This window comes from Lichenostomus cassidix, chromosome 1 (genome assembly GCF_008360975.1).
Source record: "Lichenostomus cassidix isolate B80296 chromosome 1, HeHo_3.0, whole genome shotgun sequence".
Taxonomy (NCBI): Eukaryota; Metazoa; Chordata; class Aves; order Passeriformes; family Meliphagidae; genus Lichenostomus; species Lichenostomus cassidix.
Genome location: NC_139479.1, coordinates 86,506,149 through 86,529,716, shown reverse-complemented (window position 1 = coordinate 86,529,716; position 23,568 = coordinate 86,506,149). Strand labels below are relative to the sequence as shown.

General features: G+C 41.5%; 1 protein-coding gene across 3 annotated transcripts in view; it reads left to right on the top strand.

Moving 5' to 3' along the window:
- Positions 1-1,463: 1,463 nt before the first annotated feature.
- Positions 1,464-23,568, top strand: part of PRMT8 (protein arginine methyltransferase 8) — a 56,874-nt gene continuing 34,769 nt past the window's right edge. The window contains exons 1-2 of one of the 3 annotated variants that reach the window (XM_085067685.1): positions 1,464-1,713; positions 2,657-2,800. In XM_085067685.1, the coding sequence (XP_084923811.1) occupies positions 2,726-2,800 (75 nt within the window). In that variant the 5' untranslated portion in view covers positions 1,464-1,713; positions 2,657-2,725. Of the gene's footprint in view, positions 2,031-2,384; positions 2,801-23,568 lie in introns of all 3 variants that reach the window. The other 2 variants (XM_085067678.1, XM_085067668.1) reach the window with 2 other exon arrangements.

Here is a 23,568-nt window from a genome sequence, read left to right as displayed (position 1 = left end):
AGGTTTGTCCAAATGCATGCTGACTAAAATTTCATGCACTCACTAACCACCAGATATTCGTGCCATAGCAGGGAAAAACATTGTGACAAAGATTGCAGAGACATTAAATTTTTATCTGCTGAATTTTTTTCCCTTACCCCTTCACTTAGAAATAGAAGTACCTGGGGAGAAAGAGGTCCACTGTCCAAGAGCATGAGAGTAGTTTTGGAATACTTGGCAATGACTATAGAGATTTTCATGTTTGAAGGGTTTCAAGATCTTCAGAAGCTTTATGAATGTCATTAAAAAAGGGGAGATCTGTCATTACTTGAGCTTCATGCCTAGAAGGTGTGAAATTCAATTCTACTATATCAACAAAGGAGGTGTGGATGATTACTGAAAAAATTATCAGTGATGTGGAGCTAATGAAAGAATTTGGGGTGTTAAAATAAATGTAAGATGAAAGGAATAGGGGGAAATCAGAAGCTTGTGAAAAACGGAGTGATCAAAAGGCTCTGCAAAGTGTCTCACAGAGGTCCAGTCTCAGTCTGTATGGAATGAGTGCCTGTGACATGTTCTCATATTCTGAACCCGTTTCATGTGGTACCATTGTGCCCTACATGGCATACTCTCACTGCCACTTGACATTTCAGCATACCACACACCTTCTGCTTCCTTGGGTTTCTTACTTCTGCGCGACTTATTACAAATTCCCAAAATCAATTGTAGGCCTACTGATCTATTTCTAAGCAAGAATTTGTGAGGGTCATTCACGTAAAAAGAAGAGATTTGCCTATTTAATTTTCTTGGCCCTAGCTCCTCATCCCCATGGGGCAGGAGAATACTTTTGCTCTCTACTCTCTAATTCACATTCTCTATTTCCATTCCCCCACCCCCTGGTGTGCCCAGGGACCTCCTGGTTTTTGGCAGTACTTCATGGCATGTCAGCATTCCAGAGGTCAGCTGAGGATAAACTCTAATTGAAAGATATTAAAATAGGCTGCAAGGGACAAAAATTCAGAACCCCAGATCTATCAAAATCTGTTACTGATGGAGCATCTGAGCTGGCTACGTCCTTAAAATATGCATCAAAAGTAATCTTTCAAACCTCTTCTTCAGGTCTCCATCGGCACCCCCAGAGGAAATAATTTCAAACTGTTCAGAGAGCAGCAATCCTGTTCTGGTCCTTGAAATCCTTCGAGCAACACACACCCACACAGCAGCATTATTTTCTCACCTCCTCCGTATAAAAACAAAACAGAAACGTGAGAACAGTGGGCTGGAGCTGGAGCTGCGGAAAGTGAAGTTGGAAGGATTAATTATGTAATACGCCCCCTCTGCCGCCCTTACCCACAGCAACACGAGTGAGGTAAACCCGATCCTCCCAGCTGACAACTCAGAGCTAGAAAGCGCCCGGAGGAGTGAGAGCAAAATAAACGTGTGGGGAAGGTGGCGATGCACTCCCACGGAGGAAGATGTCATTAGGAAAAGGCTAAAAACAAGTTCAAATCACCTTTAGCCTCTTCCCTTCCCTCCCCAGCAAGACCTCTCCCTCCGCCTCTTCCCCTCTCCTCCCCCCAGCTCCTCCTCCCCCCTTTTCAGCAGAGCTGCAGCCGGATCGGGACTCTATTCCTACAGTTCACGGCTATCTGACGGAGTGGGGATCCTCCCGACTAACTTCCAGTAAAACAGGAGCTGGGAGCACACACACGAGAAGATATATTAAGAAAGCAGGTTTGCTACTTAACTCGGAGGAAAGAAGCTGGAGCAGACTTCTCCGGTTGCTCTCTAAGAGCCTTGCCGAGAGTCCTTGCAAAGAAAAGTGTTGCTGATTCAAAAGAAGAGGAGGGATGGGGAAGAGAAAAAAAATCGTGCATGTCTGAGTGAGAGGGAGACAACGTGTGTGTGCGTACGTGTGAATGCGTGCTTGTGTGTGAGAGGCTGTAGGCGACGGGAGGGGGGAGCTTGGAATAATATTTTTTTTTTCTACGAAAGACACGTGAATGCAATTCCCAGTGAGGGGCATCAAGCTCTGCCCAAGACCAGAAGGGGTAGGGAGAGGGAAGGGGAGAAGAAAGGGAAGAGTAGAGGGAAGGGAAAAAGGAGAGGGAAGGGGAGAGGGGGGGAAGGGGAGGGAGAAGGAGGAGGAGAAGGGATTTCTATTTCAGAAGACATTCATAGAAAGAGGGTGGCAAATTCTGTGACCGTCTTTAAAGGAAGTGTCCTGGGACATAGAGAGAAAGAAAGAAGCCCAAAGAAGGAAAATAAAGGGCTATGATTTCCTTGTCCTGTTGCTTTGTCTCTGGCTCCCTCTGCCTCTGGAAGAGTAGCCACAGGACACAAAGATGCCCAGCTGGTCACTGCACGCCCAAGTTCAGTTTAGCTGGTGCTTCTCTCCTGTTTAGCCTGACTGCTTTCTCTGAAGGGGAGGACTCATAGCCCGGCAGCCTTTTAGTTTAACCTGAAGAGTGTGTGCCGCCTCTCTCTGCCCACCCCAAGAACTCGCTGGAGGTGGAGGAGAGGGGAGAAAGAGGAGGACTTGAAAGTGCCTGAGGAGCTCCCGATGCTAAGAGGAAACAAACATTCCTGTGGACGACGCAGAAAGGACAAAGCTGACTGATTTATTGCTGTTTTCCATATTTTTTTTTTTATCTCCCTGTCCTTTGGCGCACACCAGTGTTTGGAGATCTTTGAAAACACAAACCAAAACACCAGCCCCGAAGCCCCAACCCCTTGGCTAGCTCTTATGGGAATGAAACACTCCTCCCGCTGCCTGCTCCTAAGGAGGAAAATGGCGGAGAACGCTGCCGACAGCACCGAGGTGAGTACGGATGCGAGCCGAGCCCGCGATCCCCCCGACCCCCGCTGCCAGCCCTCGGCAGGAACAGCACCAAGTGCACAAGAACTTTCCCGGCCCCTCCGGCCAGCTCCTGCCTGCCGTGCGGCTGTGGCTCCCTGCATTCGCCCCCCCGATCCCCCGGATCGCTCCGTTCCCCGCAGGCAGAGAACTTTGCCCTGCGGCGCTCGGGGCTGCGCGGAGCCGCCGCTCCTCGGTGCTTCCCGGCGAGTTGGGCGCCTCGGCGGGGCTGGGGCGGCGGGGATTCGGTGCCGAGAGGCCGAAAGGGACAGAGCGGCTCTTGCGGCAGCACCTTGGCCAGCTCCCCGCGCTGTCCGCCGGCAGCCTTGGCCAGGATCGCTCGGGAGGACTTTAGGAGCATCCGTGTCTCTGCAGCATCCTGGATATTACCGAGCGGAGCTGCCCGAGGCTGGGGCTGTCCGGCTGGCCTGGGCAGTGCCGAAAATAGCTTTGCACTGCCTTCAGGCTGGGAGGGTACCCTGCGAGCTCTCAGGTTTTCTGCAAGAAATCCACCCCCCTGCCGCTCCCCCACCCGTTACCTTCTGCTTCCTCAACACTGGGGCTGAGCAGCCCCTGTTTACTTGTCTGGGGCTGTCTTGACCTCACTGAGACTTCTCAAGGGATACAGCAGTGTGCGAAGTCTCGGGTCTGGGAAAGCAGAAGGATGCAGGATGCAGTCCCAGCATCTCTGGGAGCGTGTGAGAAGGAGACAGGCGAAAGTGCGAGCGTGTGCCAAACTCGCTGTTTCTATTAATAGCCTGTGCCTAGCACTCTGGCTGAACACTTAACACATGCTAAAGCGAGATGCAGCACAGCCATGCACAGACCGAATGGACACTGCTCCCCAGACAACTTTACAGCCTTGCCCTTGCACGGGTGGCACTGAACCTGCTCCCCAGTCACCCTGCAGAGGTAATGAAGAGCAAAAGCAACTGTGAACACACGGATATTCCATTCTTTATATTTCCACATCTCGGCCAAATGTCTCCTCCTTTCAGTTAGTCCTCCCAGTAGGTGTCCTGCTCGCTCATGAATTCCACATTTCTCTTCACAATAGTGTTGTCTCTGCTTGACCTTCATAAATATGCCTCCTTTGCCGTGCCGGGTGAAGAGCCAAATTTTCTTAAATGAATGTGATGTAAGCACTAAATCAAAGAATATGCCTGGTACTGCACTACAAGCCCATAGAGCACTGTTTGCAGAGGAGGCATCTATAAATAGCGAGGAGTCTGGCTGCACATCTGTAAACTGTCGTAGTCCTGACAGCACATATTGCATTACAGGTCCCAGGATCCCAGGACAGGATTGCAATGAGAAATGTACAAGCACAGACAGCTCCTTTCAAAGCCCTTTTTTTTTCAATGGAAATTGGTTTTAGACAGGGATAATAGGTGAAAAGAGCTCTTTAAGATTCCACTTCTATTTCATTCAATCTTAGCACATTTCTGGTGTTTAATCAAGTTTTTCTCCTTGTGCAATGCTGCACACACTGCAATGTTATTTTATGGGGAAGGATTTTTTTTAACAGCAATAGATTCCTTCCAGTGCTGCATACAGGTTAGGAGAATATTAAAATGCTGTGCTTCGTCTCCTCAGAGTATCCATCAGTGACAGACTTGTGAAATGAGAGTGAAAATATTGCAGATTAGGCATATCCTGCTGCACTTCTACCTTCAGAAAGTCAAAAGGGATACATTTGTTACCCCTGCCTAGATATTTTCTATTTTATTGGTGTTCATATTTCTGATATGTACGAAGAGAAGTTGTCTGTCTGCATATGTGCAGAGGAAGAAGTGCACCAAGCAAAATATGCCAAGACCTTTCAAGCTCTTTTACTTGTCAAGTGTCTATATTTAGCAAAGTCACATGATACCAGTTTGACCTTCAAACCTGTATTTCTCTAACTTTCTCCTGAAGTTAACAAATATCTGTGACAGAAGGAATGCAGGACAAAATATCTCACTTTTAGACTTACCACAGTATCAGAGAAAATTAGGAATTGGTAAAAATCTGCTTCATTTGAAACAAAGGGGGTACCAGTAATAGTCATTATTTGATACAAAATTTCTGAAGAATTTTGATGTCACAGCGATGTAGACATGATATTAAAAAAATAGCTGTAATGAGAGATGAAGCATTACATCATTTAACAACAGGTCAGAATGCCCTACTATCAAATTATTCCAAAGACCTTCTTCTGCTTGCTTAGAGTGATTTGACCCAATTTACTTATGTTACAACTTCATAGTATATTTTTTATGTTTTGGAGGTTTTTTTTAATCTACCAGGACTAAGAGCATTAATCAAAGCTTTGATCAAATATGCCAAGTATACTCTTTCAGTAGTAGGGCAGTTTAAAACAATCCATTAACTCAAGGAATGTGGAAATTGCATGAGAAACTTTTTATTCCCTTGACTACCCTCTGTTGCCCACAGTGCTACCTCTTCAGCTTAAAGAGCTTAAAGTCGTGACAACAGGCATAGACAAGGGAAAAACACAGCTACAGTAAGACAACACTCACTGTTCCCTCAAGCAAAAATAAAGAGAGTAGAAAAGCAATTGTTCACTAGCATTACTTTCCAGTCAAGGAAGACACCTCATATTACCAGGAAACTTAGAGGAATGCACTCCCATGGTCCCAGGCTGTACCGACATTTACTTCACCAGTATTCCCATAACATGTCTTGATACAAAACATGGCCAAGTGAGTCCAAGTGTTGCCACAGGTACTGTTGGGTCTTGGATCAGAATATCAGAACTATCAGAATAGTTTTGCAATTTTATTTCACTGATAACAGCTTGATATCAGTCTATCTTCCAGAGTTTAAGTAGGACCAGTGATTTGTTGCATGTGTGTATAGTATCCCGAGAATACATAATGCTTTGTATAAAAATAAAAGTCAAGGGGAATAAAACCATAAGTTTTTTCTATTTAGATCCTCACTAAATACCACGCGGTCCCACTAATAGGAAACTTGCCAGAATGGTTTCAGATCCATGTCTGGAGTGCACAAGAGAGAAAAGATGCACAAAATCTTGTGGCCCGTGGCCATCCCACGAATTTAAGAGCTGTTCCATTTGAACAAAAGCTGTAGAATCTCTCCTCAAGATATAAAAATGAACCTCTTTAGTCACGAAAGGAGACTTGTCTAAATAAAACAAGACTGTTGGCATAAATAACAGATGCAGAATTGCATTCTGTGCAAATAATTAAAGACACTCTGGCAGAAAACAAAGTAAAAGAGAAACAGTTCTTTGTAGAACATGCACACAAAGATTCTGCAAAATTCATGGGGCTGACCTGCTGTAGATTTTGGGTTCTGTGTTTTATGTATTTTAAATGTATTAAATGGAATCCTTATCAATAGTAGGCCTGATATCAGTGATGGGGAAAAAGCCTGAAAAAGGTGTGATTTCACAAGAGGTGTGCCTGAATGTAACTTGTGAACCTATGCCAGGTGAAGGGAATAGAATCACAAAATCATAGAATAGTTTGGGCTGGAAGGAAACTTTTAAGGTCATCTACTCCCCCCACCTTGCCATGGGCAGGACATCTTCCACTTGATCAGGTTGCTCAGAGCCCCATCCAACCTGACCTTGAATGTTTTCAGGAATGGGCCATCAACCACCTCTCAGGGCAACCTGTGCCAGTGATTCACCATCCTCATTGTAAAAAATTTCTTCCTTATGTTTTGTCTCTGTATAAGTCTAGTGTAAATCTGTCCTCTTTTAGTTTAAAACCATCGTGCCTTGTCCTAACAGCAACAAGTCCTGCTAAAAAGTTTGTCCCCATCTTTCTCATAGACCCCCTATAAATACTGGCAGTCAGAACTAAGTGTTTCAATAGCATGGAGTGCCAGGGTTTATGTGCACATCTAACAGACTACATCTATATGTAGCAGGCTAGTGTCTGACTGGAACAATCTTAGAACCTGAAACTGGTCTGGTTTTGTACAATCTAATTACTCAGTAATTTCATAAAAAACAATTCTTGTGCTGAAGACTTCACAGTGTCTGTAGAGAGAAAAGATTCCTGTCTCATTGCTAAGGATAGAGAAATTAGTTCATTTGTTTATGGTAGCAAAATAGAGTCCTCCTTGAATGTCCTATTATGCAAACCTTCGGCTTTGGTTAGATTTGAGGTAACATGCTTAATAGATGTGCTTCCCTACACAGATGAACATAACTGATTCAGGATTATGTGATCCAGGTCAGCAAAAGTAACTAACTATTCTGTTATTAGAAGTGGGGAGATTACAGTGTCCTATATGCATGAAATGCACTCATACCACTACTGAGGGTGAAAAAAAGGTATTATAAAATCTGTTGAAACCATGAGCTTCTAGTTGTGATTCATGAGTAGGAAGAGGGGTTTCTCCTTAGCAAGTTACCAAAGCACAGACTAACAGAAGCAGAGGAGTGTCTGTAACAGAAAAGTGGACTGAATTTATTCAGTAAAACTAAGTTTTGCTCCTGGCTTTTGTGCTGGGTGATCTTGGAGATAGAATTTAATCCCTCTGAGCTTTCCCATTCATACTCCTGAGTTCTGTGGTTTATTAGTGAAAGGTGGTGTAGAAAATTCTTATTTGGTGTTACAAAATTGCTTAGAACACCACATATGAATGAACATTAATGAGTGGGTGATGTTTACCCACAAGAGAAATGGCTCTGCAGTATGGTGTACGTCTTAGGCTAGCAGAAGTCACAAGAGGTCTGGCCTGGTGTCACAGAGCCAGCTGAGGAGGCAGTTCATAACACAAATTTCAACCTTGCTGAGTGGTGTGCCACCAGCCTGTGTCACGTAACCTTGAACAGGGAAAGTTGTGGGTTTTTGCAAGTGGGGTAGGTGAGCTGCAGAGATCAGACCACTGGCTCATGACCCAGAGGTTTTGCACTGCTGACCAGGCAGGCAGAAAGCTGACCCATGATGTCAGTGAGGAATCTCTCACTGTGGGTGTGTTCTCAAAGGCTATGGAGGCAGCTCTTAGTTAAAGCAGGGAATAGTCCACCTCCAACACATTTTGATCCTTTACAATGCTCCTACTAGAACTAAGTAGCCCATGCTATTGGACTAGAACAAGGTAGTTCTGACATATTCATAGGGGCTTTTTTTGGTTTCTAGCCAATTCAAGCATGGGGTAGCAAAAATATAACTCTGAGCCATCTTCTACAACTTCAGCTGTGCAGAACATTTATTTATCTCAGCTGAAGATAGTTAAATGTAATCCATTCCTTCTCAAATTTAATACAAAGAGTTCAAGGCATTGACCATGATATTTTGGCCCCATTATATGAAACAGAAAATAGATTTAAGTTGGCATTAATGATAGAGATAAGATGAAGGAACACTTATGCTTAAGCAAAAGAATAACAGCAATCATTCAAAGCAGAGTTTCAAGATAAAGATATCTTAGTATGGTTCATCCTCTGCCAGCATAGCATTGTATTAGTGAGTAACATTTTAGTGTCAAGAAGACTAGGATTCTTAGAAAGGGTATGGCTCATATTGGTGACATCATGGGCCAAATTATATTGTCTTATTGTGCCAGTGCTAAAAGAGAAGTTCCACACTAGTGAACAGGCTTTAATGACTTTTTTCCCAGTCTCAGTGTGTGAAAAGTATCACATTCTTCAGAGATGAGCTCGAGGAATACTGTAGGTGATAGGTTTTGTAATTGTTCTACATCCACGTAGAAGGAGAGCTTAGCAAGACTGATTCATGTTCCTTCCAGAGCTCCATCCTCAGCCTGATTGTGAAAGAAGAAGGCTTGTGCCCTTACTGGTAAAGGCAAAGCAGAGAGATACTTAAAGGTAAAAAAGCATTGAGCCTACTCTTTTCATAAGATCTTGCCTCAGCCTTTCTGGGTTTGCAGCAAAGTTCAGTCCCTTGACAGGTGAGGTAATGAGCAGCTGAAGTGGGTGAACGACAAAACTAATTGCTCCTACCTCTGATTTTACAGAGAATCCTGTTATCTGCTGCCCTGTTCACTAACTTTAATTCCATCTGTATTTAGATCTAGAAGTTTTGGATAAAATGGGTCTTTTCCAAATTTTTTTTTTTCCTTTGGGAGTAACCTCTAAATAACAGAAGTAAGAAGCACTCATCTCAAGGAGGCAAAGAGATTACCCATTAGGTGGCTGAGCTGATGACCACAAGGGTGTCTTCCCCATGCCAGAATGGAGCAATTGTTGATTAATCACAGCCTACCTGGCTCTTCCCTGTGTCTTTGAGCAGGTACTGACTGATTCTATGATTGAAGAGGTACAGTGAGGTCAAGGGTGATAGCTTTATATATTTCTTGTAAGCTTGGTTTGTTAGGTTCCAGTTCTTAAAAATAAAAAAAACCCAACATTTTAAAAGGCATGTAAAATGCTGTCTTTTCGATGATCTACAGAATTATAAAAACAGAAACTCAGTTTAAAAATCTGAAATAGAAAATCTATTTATCTTTATCTTATTGCATCAACAATTCTGAGATCTAGAGACCAGAATTGGAAATAAGGCAGACTCCTTTTCAGAAGCACTTACTGCTTTTCTGAAAATTCTGTTCGCTTTTCTGAAAATTCTGTTAAGTGCAGAAATTAAAGATAATTTCCCTTTGTATTTTGAGTGTGAAATGCTAGGTGATCATAAATAAAATCTCAGTGTTTTTGCTTTCCAAAATGAAGAGAATATTTTAGTAATAAAACATTTGAAAGGATATTAAGATGAGAGCAAATTGTTTAGCTGAAATTTTTGACAGAGACACAATAAAGAAGGTGAGAAGAATACCATTCTGCCTCAGTTAAAATATCCTGTCCTGCAGTATATGCTCTTGGAGTTTGTGTTTATTCAGGACTGTACCTGTGTCCTTTCCTCACAGCGTGAATTCTTGTTTAAAAAGAGGCATTACTGCTTTTTCTAGACATTGTTCACAGAAAAGGAATTCCTTAAGCTCTTAAGCTTTTTTCTTTTTTTTTTCGGGGAGGGGTGACCCACCTTGGAAGAGGGACATGGAGGTGGGTATTTTCTAAGAAACTGTTTTATACCACTGTCTTCCTCAGCTTTTCTTAGTGACAAACTCCTCACCATGATGCAGTTGGAAAGGTTCCCATTCAGCATTCTGTTTGGTCTGGACCACACGCCTCAGTTCCTGGTGCTCTCCTTGTCCTGTCCCAAGGTACCAGCTTTGTCTGAGACATTCTGCCACAGTTCCTCTCCTGCCCCCTTTGTAAAAGAAAAAGCAGCACTTCCCTCTCTTGTATCAGTATGATGAGAGTTAACATCTACTGGTTGGGAAGCACTAATATGTCTTTGGTCTCCAAGGAGTAGTGTTGAAGTGTTTCCTCAGGGGCCACAAGGCACACTTGGCATCATGCATGGCCTCGCTGTTCTACTGTCCTTCTTGTCCTCTTTTGGCCAGAAAGCTAATGTTTCATTGCTTCCAAAGGACCAGGAGGGCTCAAAAATTATCTCAGAGTCCAGAATAATATGTGACCCGGCCAGGGCCTTCCTTCAACAATCTACCAGTTCAAACTTATTTCTGCTTTGGACCTTAATTTCTCATTTAGATAGGAAAGTATGAGATGTTGCCATCTGTTTCAGTTTCTAGTTGCAGCCTTGTGCTATTCATCAATCCATTATGAAATTTGACCCCAGCCTGGGATAAAGACCAAATACTGATATTATTTTCCTTAGTCACAAGCACAGAAGTTATTTACCCTTCCTGTAACTCATTCTTAACTACTTCTATTTGGGGACCATATATCTCATGATTGTGCCCTATATTACACGTTAACCTGTCTTAAGTACAGGATATGTTCATTTTTATTTTTTTTTACTCTGAGTTACATTAGGATATATCAGAAGTAGCACCACTGAGTCCTGTATAAGTAGGGATAAGAGTGGCATGGCAGAAACACAGATGTGTTGATTAGAACAAACTTCTGTAGACCATCTCATGCAGCCTCACACCCAGGGTAGAACAGTCACCAGCATTAGGTCATGCTGCCCATTGCTGTCTCTGGCCAAGTCTTGAAAATCTCCAGGCACAGAGATTCCTCTGCCTCTCTAGGCAACCTCTTCCAGTGCTGCACAGACCTCCCAGTGGACAAGTTTTTCTTATTGTCCTGTCTGAACCTCAGTAATTGCAGGTTGTCACCTTTTCATCTCATTATCTCACCTGCTGCTATTTAGAATAGTTCACTTCCATATTCTTTGTAACTACCTTTCAAGTACTTGCAGGCTTAGTCTCCCATAGTCTCCTCTTTCTCAAATCAAGTTCAGCACACAGTAATCTCTTCTTACAGGTCATCTTTTCTGGTCCATGACCACTGTATTATATGGTATCTTGCTTTCCTCTTTTTAACTAAAGGTTGTGCAGAAATTGTTATGAGAATGGAAAGGATGAATATTTTCCTAACTGAAAGAACTTAGCACAAGACTACCTGATTAATGCACATGGCCAAGTAGTGTCAGTAAAGTGCATTCTGCAGAAATCCCTTGTGACTGAGCCCAGCTGTATATCTGGTATGTTTTACACCTCAGTATTTTGGGTTAATAGTTTCTTATTTTCCCTAGAAAGAGACATCAAATCTAAAAAGCACCACTGCTTCTTACCCACAGTTTGTATCTTGTCTAAGCGTACATCTGGAACAGTAGTTTCAGGAGGAAATAAAATGAGATGATAGCGTTAGCTACATCACAGTATAGTTGTCTCCTTAGGAGGCACAGAGTTTTAAACTTAATTAGGAGTAGCCAAATTTACTGGGAACAGGGGGTGTTCAGCAGTTGCTAGGGATGCTTGCCTATTTTTGAGCCTTAAGAAAAAGGAAGGGTCAGCATTACCCCTTCAGTTTTGTTGGCTTTGATAAAACCCAGAAGACCATCTGCAAGCCTGAAGCAGAACAAGGATGCAAAATAGTAAAACTGTGATACAAAACAGTTATTGGGGAGAGAGGACAAAAAAGGGAACATATTTTATTGGGAAGGAAGGAAGGAAGGAAGGAAGGAAGGAAGGAAGGAAGGAAGGAAGGAAGGAAGGAAGGAAGGAAGGAAGGAAGGAAGGAAGGAAGGAAGGAAGAAAGGAAGGAAGGAAGGAAGGAAGGAAGGAAGGAAGGAAGGAAGGAAGGAAGGAAGGAAGGAAGGAAGGAAGGAAGGAAGGAAGGAAGGAAATATAGTCAAAGTACAGAGAAGCACAGGAACAGTAGAAATGATTACTTAAATTCATCATGCAAAAGCCACAGGATCACTCTGTGCCTCCTTGAAGGCTGTTCTTACGAGCAAAGGCCAAGGTGAAGAATGCACTGAGTACCTTGGCCTTTTCCACATCCATTGTCACCAGGGCCACTGCTCCATTTAGCAGCAGGCCCACATTTTCCTTAGCCCCCCGTTTTGGAGCCTGTGTACTTGCAAATCATTGTTCCACTGTCAGTTTTAACAAATGTCAGGAATCAGGGAGCTGTGGGCAGAGGTAGCAGGAGGCCATTGGAGGAGTGAATCAATTCACCCTTTTACAGCCTGTCAATAAGGAGATAATAGGGGGGCTGCAACAGCTGGTAAGGTCTAATGCAAATCTCAATTTCTCTGTCAAAGAGAATAAGCCCAACACTCACTGCTTTTTGACAGATTAGTCAGTTATGAAATAAGAAGAGACAGTATGTAGTTCTAGGGCTGCGATTCACGCCCACCAATCATGAGCAAGGGAAGAACATAACACAGAAAAAAACAAGACTCTTTCTAATTAGCTATCAAGGTATGAATTTTAAAGATTGCTTGGAATTCTCCATTAAATTTTGCCTTTGCCAGCATTGTCTCACAAATGGTTAATCAATTGTTAATCTCACCAACAAGGGAGTTACCATCCTGTGAGGGAGACTCTGCCAGTGGAAACTTTCCACCAGCTCTTACACCTTTGATCACACACCTGAAACCCACCCCAGTCTCCACTCTGATGAGGAGAACCAGGACAACATGCAGTATTCCTCACTTGTCTCCATGTCAGGATTCTAAGCAGCAGCTCAGCTCCAACTCACCTCATCTCACCTCACAGGCACATTGTCATCGCTGAACTTGACATATTACTGAAAAGATCATTTTCCTACCTCGCTGTTTCTAATACATTACCCTTCTATTAATATCTAAATTGCTGAATCTTTATATTCTATTAAATCCAAAAGCTGATTGCTATTTCCAAGGCTGTTCAAAGCATGTGTCCTGCTACCTATCTGAATTTCTTATTCAGTACCAAGAGATTAATTCAAGCCTCCAGTGCCAAACTCCACCTCACACTTCTTAGATTTTTCAAACATACTTTAATGAATAATAATACTAGCATCAGGACAGTGTGTGTGCTGTTTAATGAAGGTTAGCCTAAAAATTGTAAAACTAGGCCAATGGGCTTACATTTCTGTTTTCTCCATGTTTGACATTCAATTTCTGTCCTGCTTTCCTAAGAGAATGTTTTTAATCAGATAAACCTAATGGGAGGCAAAGATAGATAAGGATTTTAAATAAAGAAGGTGCTGGCACTTATTACTCTGAGATTTTCCATTAAAATGTGGAACTATTCTTATAGCTGCAATACCATTGTTTTATTGAAGAAAAAAATCTCTGTGCCATCTTTCTATCTTTTAGGTCTGTTCCTTTCTCAACAGAAAACCAATAATGCTCCTTAGTGCTCATAAAATATGTCTTTGTCACTTTGTAAAAGGGAAGGCAGAAAGTATTTATGTTGGCAAGATACCTCCACTGGGTAAAACTGAGTATTTCAACCATGCCTACTGGAACCAAAAGCAGTTTAAGCTCAAGACAGCTTCACCCTCATATAAATCCATCAGTTTCAGCAGAATTATTTTTGATTTATATAGATTCAAAACCAGCTCACATCCATATATAAAATTGTATTTAAAAGGATGAATCACCAGTGGTTTTGCTCAAGAATAGAGTTTTCATCATTCTGTTTCATGGTTATATAAAAATATTAGGAGGATGCTTTTTTGTATCCCTTTCTTAGCTGTGTTTAAAAGGTGGGTGTAAGATACCAAAAGCTTATTTGATCGTTAACACAAAGCTACAAAAGCCTGATTTATATCAACACTACTATCAACTGCTGCTTTTGAAATACATTATGTAGATAACTTTTTAACAGGTGTGGTTTAGAACCCACTGAAGTTAACATAAATCACTGAAGATCTTTGAACATTTCCGTAAATGTTTGATTAATAACGCAAGAAATGCTGAACACATTGGTTTGCTCATGTGTGTCAGTAGCACTCAGCATGATTATTTATTGTAGAATCAAGTTCCATACCAGCAGGGTATTTAAAAACACTCCTCATCTACCTTGTATAATATGGAGCAAGAGTAATTCTGCTGAAACTAGAGGTATTACTTTTGTTCTGAATGTTAGGTACGTATCTATTTTCCTAAGTAACTGCTGAAAACACACTGAAGAGTCAATTGTGGCATTCAAAGCCCTCCTGGGAAAAAAATGTATTACCAAGCCTGGAATTGATGTGTTATTAATCTCAGTCTCTTCCAAGGAAATTTCTCACACTAGGTAAACCAATACTAAATAATATTCAATGGCCAAATATGAGCAAGTGTAGTTCATTAGGCTAAATTCACAGAGTGGTTAAGAATATGTATGTTGTCCTTGCTATAACTGGGGACTAGTCTCAGAAATACACATGGCTGTCTTTCTGGTCTGCAGACAGATTAGTATTTCTTTGTCCATTACTAAGCAGACTGTCATGGTTTAACACCACTTGGCAAATAAGTACCACACAGCTGCTCCTGCACTGCCTTTCTTCCCCAGGGGGATAGGGAGCAGAATCAGGAGAAAAAAAAATGAAGAAGTGAAACTCATGAGCTAGGATGAGTTTAATAACTGAAAGAGTGTAAAATACAATAATAACAACAGTGCTATTGCTGCTACTACTACTACTACTACTACTAATAATAATAATTTTAATCAAATTGAGAAGGAGAGACAAAGAAGTGATGCACAATATAGTTTCTCAGCACAGACTGATGCCCAGCCCATCCCTGAGCAGCAATCAGTGGCTCCCAGCCATCTCACCCCAGTTTATAGGCTGAGCATGATGTCCAGTGGAATATCTCTTCAGCCAGTTGGGGTCAGCTGTCCTGGCCATGCTGTGCACCTGCTCATTGGCACGGCATGAGACACTGAAAAGTCCTTGGCTTAGAGTTAGCACTGCTCAGCAACAACCAAAACATCAGTGTGTCAACAACACTGTTCTCATACTAAATCAGACACACGGCACTGTGCCAGCTATTAAGAAAATGAACTCTCTCCCAACTGAAACCAGGAGGAAGGCTTAAGAGAAGCTTTCCTTTACATGGGTATTTTAAACTTGAGATTTAAGTTTAATTAGCTGCTTCAACATGGTTATAAAATACCATCACCATTAAAAAGACCATTGATACCCAGTGTAGTTCCAGAGTCTGATAAAAAATGAATTACCAAAAGATACTCAGCCACACAACAGTTTCTACTCTGGCATTATTCCAAATCAAGAAAGTTACTCTACTCTCCGTCTAAGACCTAAAATGCAAATGTGATACACACCACTAATTCTTAGTGAGAAGGACTATGCTAATTAATAATTCAATAATTGCCTTAACATTGTGATCACTTATAATTTCAGCCACACAGTTCCTTAAATATGCATTAATATGCCTGTGCCTATGTGGATTCATGTAAAATGATAAAATCCTGGTTAAAGTCTCATATCTCATCAAATGTTTATATATATATATATATATATATATATATATGTACACATTCATCTGTTGCTAGAGAAACTTCATGTTTAAAAAGATAGTTTCATGGAAAACTCCTAGCTTTATATTTCTTTACATCCTTTGTATTCACAGTGTTTCTCTGTATGGGTGTTGTGACAAAGCTTAGTTTAGTTGTGGAGAATCACAGGAAGATGCACCCTTCCATTTCAAGTGCAAAACCAACCTCATATTTTAGTTACAGTAACAGCTGGGTTGAAGTAAGTTTAAATTCAACTAACTTGGTGAGCTGTTAGGAATACAAGCTCCCAATGCAGAAAGGGAGCATTTAAAAAAAAAATTTTTCAGTTTAGATTACTTCCAAGCATTCACACCTTTGATTTGGGGATTAAATATAATTGGTCTTGTTTTCTTAAATTCTGTAATATCTACACATCTCACAGCTTCTAGAGGTGCCCAGCTGGATCCTGGGCTCCCTTACCTGCCCCACATGGTGTCCCACCTGCCAGCTGGTCCAGCCTGGTGCTTGTTGCAAATATGCAGCACTCACACACTTGTCCCTTACGTTCTTCACATTCACAAGCCCTCTTGGGGTCCCAGGACAGACCTCCTGCCCAGGGAGCCCTGCCTGGACCCCAAGCCTCCCCAGTCTTTGGCTATTCCAGCTTAAAGTGTGCTGGTGATCATGCAGGTGCATGGATGGGGCTCCAAGCAACCTGGTCCAGTGGAAGGTGTTGCTGCCTCTGGCAGAGTGGGGTGGATAAGATGATTAAGGTCCTTCTAACCCAATCCATCCCATGATCCTACAGTGGACCTGGGTTCTGTTCAGTGGTGCCCAGGGTCAGAGACAATGGGCACAAACTGGAACATAGGAGGTTCCATCTGAAAACCAGGAAATACAGTTTTGCTGCAAGGATGACTGAGCAGTGGCACAGATCGCCCAGGCTGTGGAGTCTCTGTCCTTGGAGATAATCAAAAGCCATCTGGACACACACAAGCAACTGGCCTGAGGTGGTACTGCTTGAACATGGGGGCTGGACCAGGTGACCTCCAGAGGTCCCTTCTAACCTCAGCTGGTCTGTGATTCTGTGAAAGCAAACAGAAGATGTGAATAAAATTGGAAATCTAAGTGCTTTATATCTCTATTTCACACATCTCATTTGTCATTTTTCCTTTGTTGATATTTTAAAATCTGGTAAATTTAGGAATTTATGACAAAGGAACACAGTCTCTGTTTTTTCTACAACGTTCAATCCTGTGAAATGCTGAGTATGTTCACATCTCTATTCACTATGGGGATTTTGCACCTGATGAACTGAGATCTCAATAAAATGAAAAGAACCAATGATTTATTAAAGTCACTGGATTGTACAGACTGTACAGAACAAAGGAAGTCAAGTCAATTAACTTAATGTGCTAGGCAACAATTCTATATTTAGCTTTTTTCACTTTGCATTAGTTTTAGTTTTGTAACGGCTGGATATGACTTCGCTATCTCTGACACCATTTTAAAATCAAAATCCTTCTAAATCATCTGTTTTTAGTGAGATATCCTATGTTAAATAAAGATAGAATTATATATTTGGGCCTTCTTAAAGAGTTAGGGGAGATGCTGTTTTCAGTTTCCATTGTTCTTCCTTCATCTTTTAACCATTTAGATCTTCCTCCATGGTATGTCTTCAAAAGAAACATTATTGTTTGAGGGATTCAGTTTGTGTGTCTTGCTGCTGGTGGCAGAATGTTGCATTCCTCTGACTTGCAACATGCTTCAGAGTTCTGCTGAAAATTACTGTGTTGTCAGTAAAAGGAGAAAAATAAGCACTTTTTTTTTTTTTTGATGTGGGGTTGAACAATTTTACGTCCAGGGATTCAGTGGCTCAAAAAAAAAAATCAATCAAAAAAAACCCCAACAAACTACACACCAAAAAACCCCAAAATAAAACAAAAAACCCACCCTAAACATTTTTACAAGCCTTTTCTTTTGCAGATCTTCTTGATGACAGTAATTTGTTTTCCATACTATTTTAAGAAATATGCACAAGTCATTGGATAGAGTCCTAATGTTCTCTGTCATTTAATCAACGAATATTTATTATTTCCTGTTATTATTATTTTACTTTGAATGGATCAGCTAGGATCTGGAACCTGATCATATAAATTCAAATGCTTTAATAAGGTTTCTGAGCTGCTGGCCTGCTCGTCCTGTCTAAGCAGCAGAGACAAACACCTCTGAATGGAAATCCTGCCCATCTCAAACCATATTTTAAAGAAACCTTTTTCTTTCTATTGATCCTAGACAGAGCCTAGGGTGGTTTGGCTGCCAACCTTCAGTTACATTAACAGACCAAACACTGGAGTTCTTGATTTGTATGACATTACTGAGAGCATACTCCCCTGATTTATATGTCTATGAAAAATCCTATTTTTTTGTCTGTGTTTTTCACATTTTCAAAATCTTCTCCTTGTCAGAAAGCTCTCCCTCCCCATTAATTCTGAATGTGCAGCCAGTTCAGCAGTGAGAGCTGATGCTTCTTCTCCTCCTCTATCCCACTCAGGTGCCAATCACTCCATAAACAGAGGAAATATTTAAAGAAACAGGATCCCATGAAGCTAGATATGTTCCAAAAAGGAAAAAAGAAAAAACATTCAATGTCAATAAAACCTTGAATCACCTTGAATTGAAATGCTATTTTTAGTTCTGTTATTTCTCTGTTCTTTTTTTCCAATTTCTGAGATCATGTTAATGTTCAAGTAACCAGCAAGTGAAACTTTCAGTCTTATCCTTTAACTCCAAGTTATCTTAAGCAATTCACAGCTATTTTTTTGCATTTTTAAAAAATCTATTTATTTTATTTGTTTATTTATTTATTTATTTTATTTCTTTCTTTTATTTTAGGGGTTTTTAGGCCAGTACAACAGCACATCAAAAGGCAAGAAAAACTGAAGGTCTGTTCCGCCGTCGGAACACAGATAGGGTTGGTGCAACAAAGAATGAATTTTGCATTGCTTTACATCATGCTGTGCCCATACTGTGGCTAAAGAACAATAATGACAACCTTATATGTGGAAAGGTGATAAGACTGGCTAAAAAAAGACACTGAATCTGCGTCAATGTGTTCCTTTTATAGGCCTTTCAGTACCCAGAAAGTTTTACTCAGTCTTTTCAAGGTTTCTTCACAACTGTGAATAGTAAAAGCCTTTCTAAAGCTGAGATTCACTCTCTGAGCTTTTCAGGTTAAGAAAAGTCACATGAATCAGTGAAATTCACAGGTCAGAAGCACTTTGATCAGAAAACATCAGTCTTCACACTAATCAACCTATTTACACAGCATCAATGTAAGACTAATTTGAACAGAAGCCCAGTTATACAGATCTTTCTCCTGTCAGTTACATTTTCTGCTCTTGTTGTTGCTAGTAATTTCCTTTTTGCTCTACAGCTTTCCTAAGTGGAGCCACTTTTTCAGTCTGTGATGATTCTACACCAATCATCTATATTGCTTCTCTATTACTGCCTAAGTAAAGGGAAGAAGGAACCACTCATGCATGTACAAGGAGGTCTCATTACCCAGCTGCTCCTGTGGATGCTCTTGGCAGAGCCAAGTCTTTTCACACAACAAGAAACAATCAGAACCCAGGAAGGATGTCAGCAGAAAGGCCATGTGGTCAATGCAGACATGGGGAGCAGAATGCAGACTGCCCCTGCATGCCTGAGACATGCAGGAGGGATTCAGCTCCAGCTGACACTGTGCAGGGCAGCCAGCCTTTGCTTGTTGCAAAAGAGGCACTGACAAGTGTCAGGACAGTCATAGGTTGTGTTTTGTGGACAAAGCACTGTACATTGTGTCCGTAAGTCGGGCGAGGATTTCCATTCTGTCTTAGCCAAGCCTGTGCCCACCCTCCTCTCAAAATAACATATGCTGCCTTATGAATCAGCATCAAGAGAAGTGCTGAGACACAAAGGGAAAGTGCTGCCAATCCCTTATGAAAATGGCAGCAACAAGAAAGGGAAGGCAAATTATAGCAGCAAAAGCCAGGATGGAGACAGCTCCGTGGTGAATAGCAATGGAGGTGGCTCAGGGTAGGTTGGTTGCAGTATTTTAACCAACCTGAAACCAGCCAGTATAAAATTAATACATTCTCAGTCCTGGAGGGAGAAGATGCATGCTTCATTCTAAATCTCAAGGGGAAGTGTCTTCTTGAACTTTAGGTGCCCAAGAGAGAACAGTGTCAGAATTTTCCTCCTACCATATCCTTTACCATGTTTGTAAGGCCAAAAAGCTACTGACTTCACTTAAGCAGCTGGGGATCCTGAGCACAAGCTAAAATGGCTTTCTGCCAGTTTTCTCCCCAAAGACTTAACTACAGTTGTACCCTTTACATCTGATTAAAAAAAAAAAAAGCTTTGAATTTCATTGCAAGAGTTGTATTGTAATGACTATAAACTAAAACAGTAATTACAAAGAGTCATCAGAATCCATTATGCTTTTGACTGGCTTCTTCTAGAAATTCCATGCATGGAAGATGTAACATTAAATATCAAATGTCCTATTAATGTCTTTTTTGAAGACAGTTGACATTACATGAGATTTCTGATTTAGCAGAGGGATACCAAATACACTGAAAATGGAATAGAAATAAAAGTTAAACTTAGAAAAATATAAGAACTGCAATTGCAGTTCAGTCATAATACCAGTGTGTTCTTTTAATGTTCATGGTCATGACACTGGGTGTCCCTAGACACTGGGAAGGTAATGTGAGTTGAAGGCAGCACAACCCCATTGCTCTCACTGAAATTGTTCTGCTGGTTTTTCAACTTTTATACTTTCTGTTGGGTCATGTAATCACAGTCCCCCATGCCAGCCTGGCTCACTCAGGGAGGTGTTCATGTTCTTTTAATGAACCCAGGGAGAAACATTTAAACTACCAGTTGACTCACTCGAAATCAGCTTCTTTCCCACAGCTGTGGGCATCTGCACTATTCCTTGAGTTTCATGGCCACTTCATCCTTGCCCATCTTCAGTGAGCCATCTTCTGTGGTAATTGATTCAGAGAGTCACATTCCACCTCTAGGGGTTTCATCTGTCACAAAAGGATGTAAAATTCTGATAACACACAGTAAGAAATGGCTGATTCTTTCAAGGTCACGCAGTGATAGGGACTTCACACCAACACAGAGGACAAAAAACTGCCAGTTGATAAAGAGAAAACCTGTGATATAACATATTAAGATCCAGTGAGTTACAGCTCCAAAGGAAGTGGCAGGGTGTCATTGCTCTGTGCAGGGAAATGTTATTTTTTGCCAATTGACAAATGCAAGTGCCCAGTGTGGGACTTCTGTTCAGTGTTGGTGCTGTTTGCTGATGGTTCTGAAGCAGCACTGCACTGTAAGTCAGTGTGATGATTTTCTTAGGCACTTCAGCTCAGGAGCTGCCATTTCTCAGTCTTGTTCTCCTTTCTGTCCTCACTTATCCTGCAGAGAGTGAGAAGTCATAAACCTGGACACTTCTTAGGCAGAGAACTCCTCTAGAGCTGAAGTACATTTGAAACTATGTTGAAGTGCAGATCAAAAGCTTGGCTAGGAGATGGAGCAGGTGGTCAATTGGATAATTTTCCTCCTCCATTCTAAAGCTCAGGAAAGCCTTCAGAGTATAATGTCTTCCTAAAGAACCTCCTATAAAGCTGTTGTGAAACAGCTGAAACTCAGTGAGAGAGGAAGAGGACTGGTATATCAGCTGCAAAGTGACTTTCAGAGACCAGTGCATTAGAAATTTGCAAAGCAGAGGAGGGCTTCCATTAAATACTCTGCTAATTTAAGAAAATAATTTGTACAGATAGAATACTCTGGTTATTTTTGTTAATAATTAGCCTCTAAAAATAGCGGAGCTCTACTTTTTCATGTGAAGTTCAGCTTACTGCCTGATACTGAGAAAAGGCCTAAAAATAACTGGTTTTATAGTTGATTAGCACTTTCTGGTTCTTGTCCTTTGTCACTAGAGAGTCAGTCGAGATGACGCTGGGGAGGGGAGGAGGCCATTCAGTGTTTCAGCTGCTTTTCCTACAAGAAAGGTACTGTGAACATTGATAATGGAGGCTGTAGCTCCCCCTGACCTTTCCTCAACAGATCTTCATGCACTTGCCAGGGTGATGTAAAGTAGCTTGAAAGTACCCAGTCCTTTTTGCTTGCTTTCCATTCACTTCCATTTCCTTGCCTGTTCAGCAAGGCAGGCACTTATGCAGCAGCACTGATAGTAAAAACCAATAAGAAAATCACAATGGAAAGTTCACACTTCCCTGGCTTTGTATCTTCATAACTCTTTATGCAATGATCTGCAACAAACTCTTCCTCTTCACTGCATTCAACTTTGATATTTTCAGTGCAGGCTTCTATAACTTCTGTTGCTATTTCTACAACAAGCTGTGCCTTGTGATGCAAGGCGTTTTAAAGTAATCTGGCACATGAATATCTCTCTTCACTTGAAAATCAATAAAAACCTTCAGTCACATTTACATTTCTGTGTACTGCTTCCAGATAACAGGAGCATGTCTTCCCTGGGTTATAGTCGATCACAAAGTGAAAACAACTGCTAGAGTTTCATGCCTCAGAAGATGACCTTGTCCTTATTTTTTTCTTGTCACAAAAAGAGCTGACTTGCCTAGCCATCCTTAAAATAGAACTAATTACCATCTGTTAACAAGCCCCTAATCCTCTGACTATAGATCTTTATGCACCATTCATGGTTTCATAGCCATGATGATAAATTGCCTGTAATTCAGAATTCATGTGGAATTACATCAGGTTACCTGCGTGACCCACGACACATTATGAAGCCTTTTTCCACAGAGCCTTCTATTCTGCTCACAGAATGTTGGACTCCACAGAGAAATGCAAGGGCAGCCTTTTAGTCAATTTACACTGTGAGTTATGCTGTAAAAAAGAAGTATTAAAGCAACATTGGTGAGTTGTCTCTGTTGCCAGCAGAAGGAAGGAGCTGACAAGGACAGAGCAATGAGAAACCTAGATCCTCCTTCCAGCTACTCCAAGTTTGTGCACAGGCAGCCCTAGAAAACTGGCTCCTTATGTACTGAGCCCCACATTGCAGGAGGAGAAGGAGCTGAGTCGTGACTTGCTAAACAACGATATAGGCTTTGAGCTGCTCCCAGGGAAACATAGCATGGAATGGTTTCTTCATTCTGTATGATTGCATAGTGCCAAATCTACCCAAGCAGCAGGGAACATGACTCACCAGGAGCCTTGAACTTGGTTCATGTGCACACAACAAGAACCACTCACCCTCGTTCCAGCTACTCCCTCACAGTTCTCAGCCACCCTAGTACCAGTGCTGAATTCACAGGTCTTGAAGGCTCCACTCAGCCACACAGAAAACTGTGGGTTTCCATCCTGTCTGAAAAAACGAGGCAAGACTGGTGCTATTTGACTACTTGTATTGCAGAATACAAGGGGGAGGGAAGGAATTCCCAAGTGTAGTTTTAAGCCCCACAGCTGTATGTAACTTGTTGATGGCACAGAAGTGCTTGCCTGGTCAGGCCAGGTGGGACATTAAATATCAGTATCAGTGCAATTAGTAAGCATATAATATTAACAATTATCACTACCAAATATAGAAGTGACTCTGCAATGCATGCCCAGGAATGAAATTGATATAGTTTATTTTTAGATTCTTTTCATTTGTGACCGATATTTTAAAATAATCTGGAAGACCTGATGCATTTTATTAATGCAGAGATATTTCTTTCCCTTGTGTAACTCCCTGAAAGGCAAATCAGAAATAAAATTACATTAAACTTGGAAAAGCTCTTTATTTCCCAAAGGCTGTAGCCTAATTCAAATGGAAAATTCTGTTATCAGCTTTTCCTCTTTCCAGTTTCAACAACAGGCAGACAATAGTCATACCTCAAACCTTCCCTCTGAACAACCACAAAAACTAAGCCTCTAATAGCTCTGTCAGAACAACAGGCTGTTTCCCC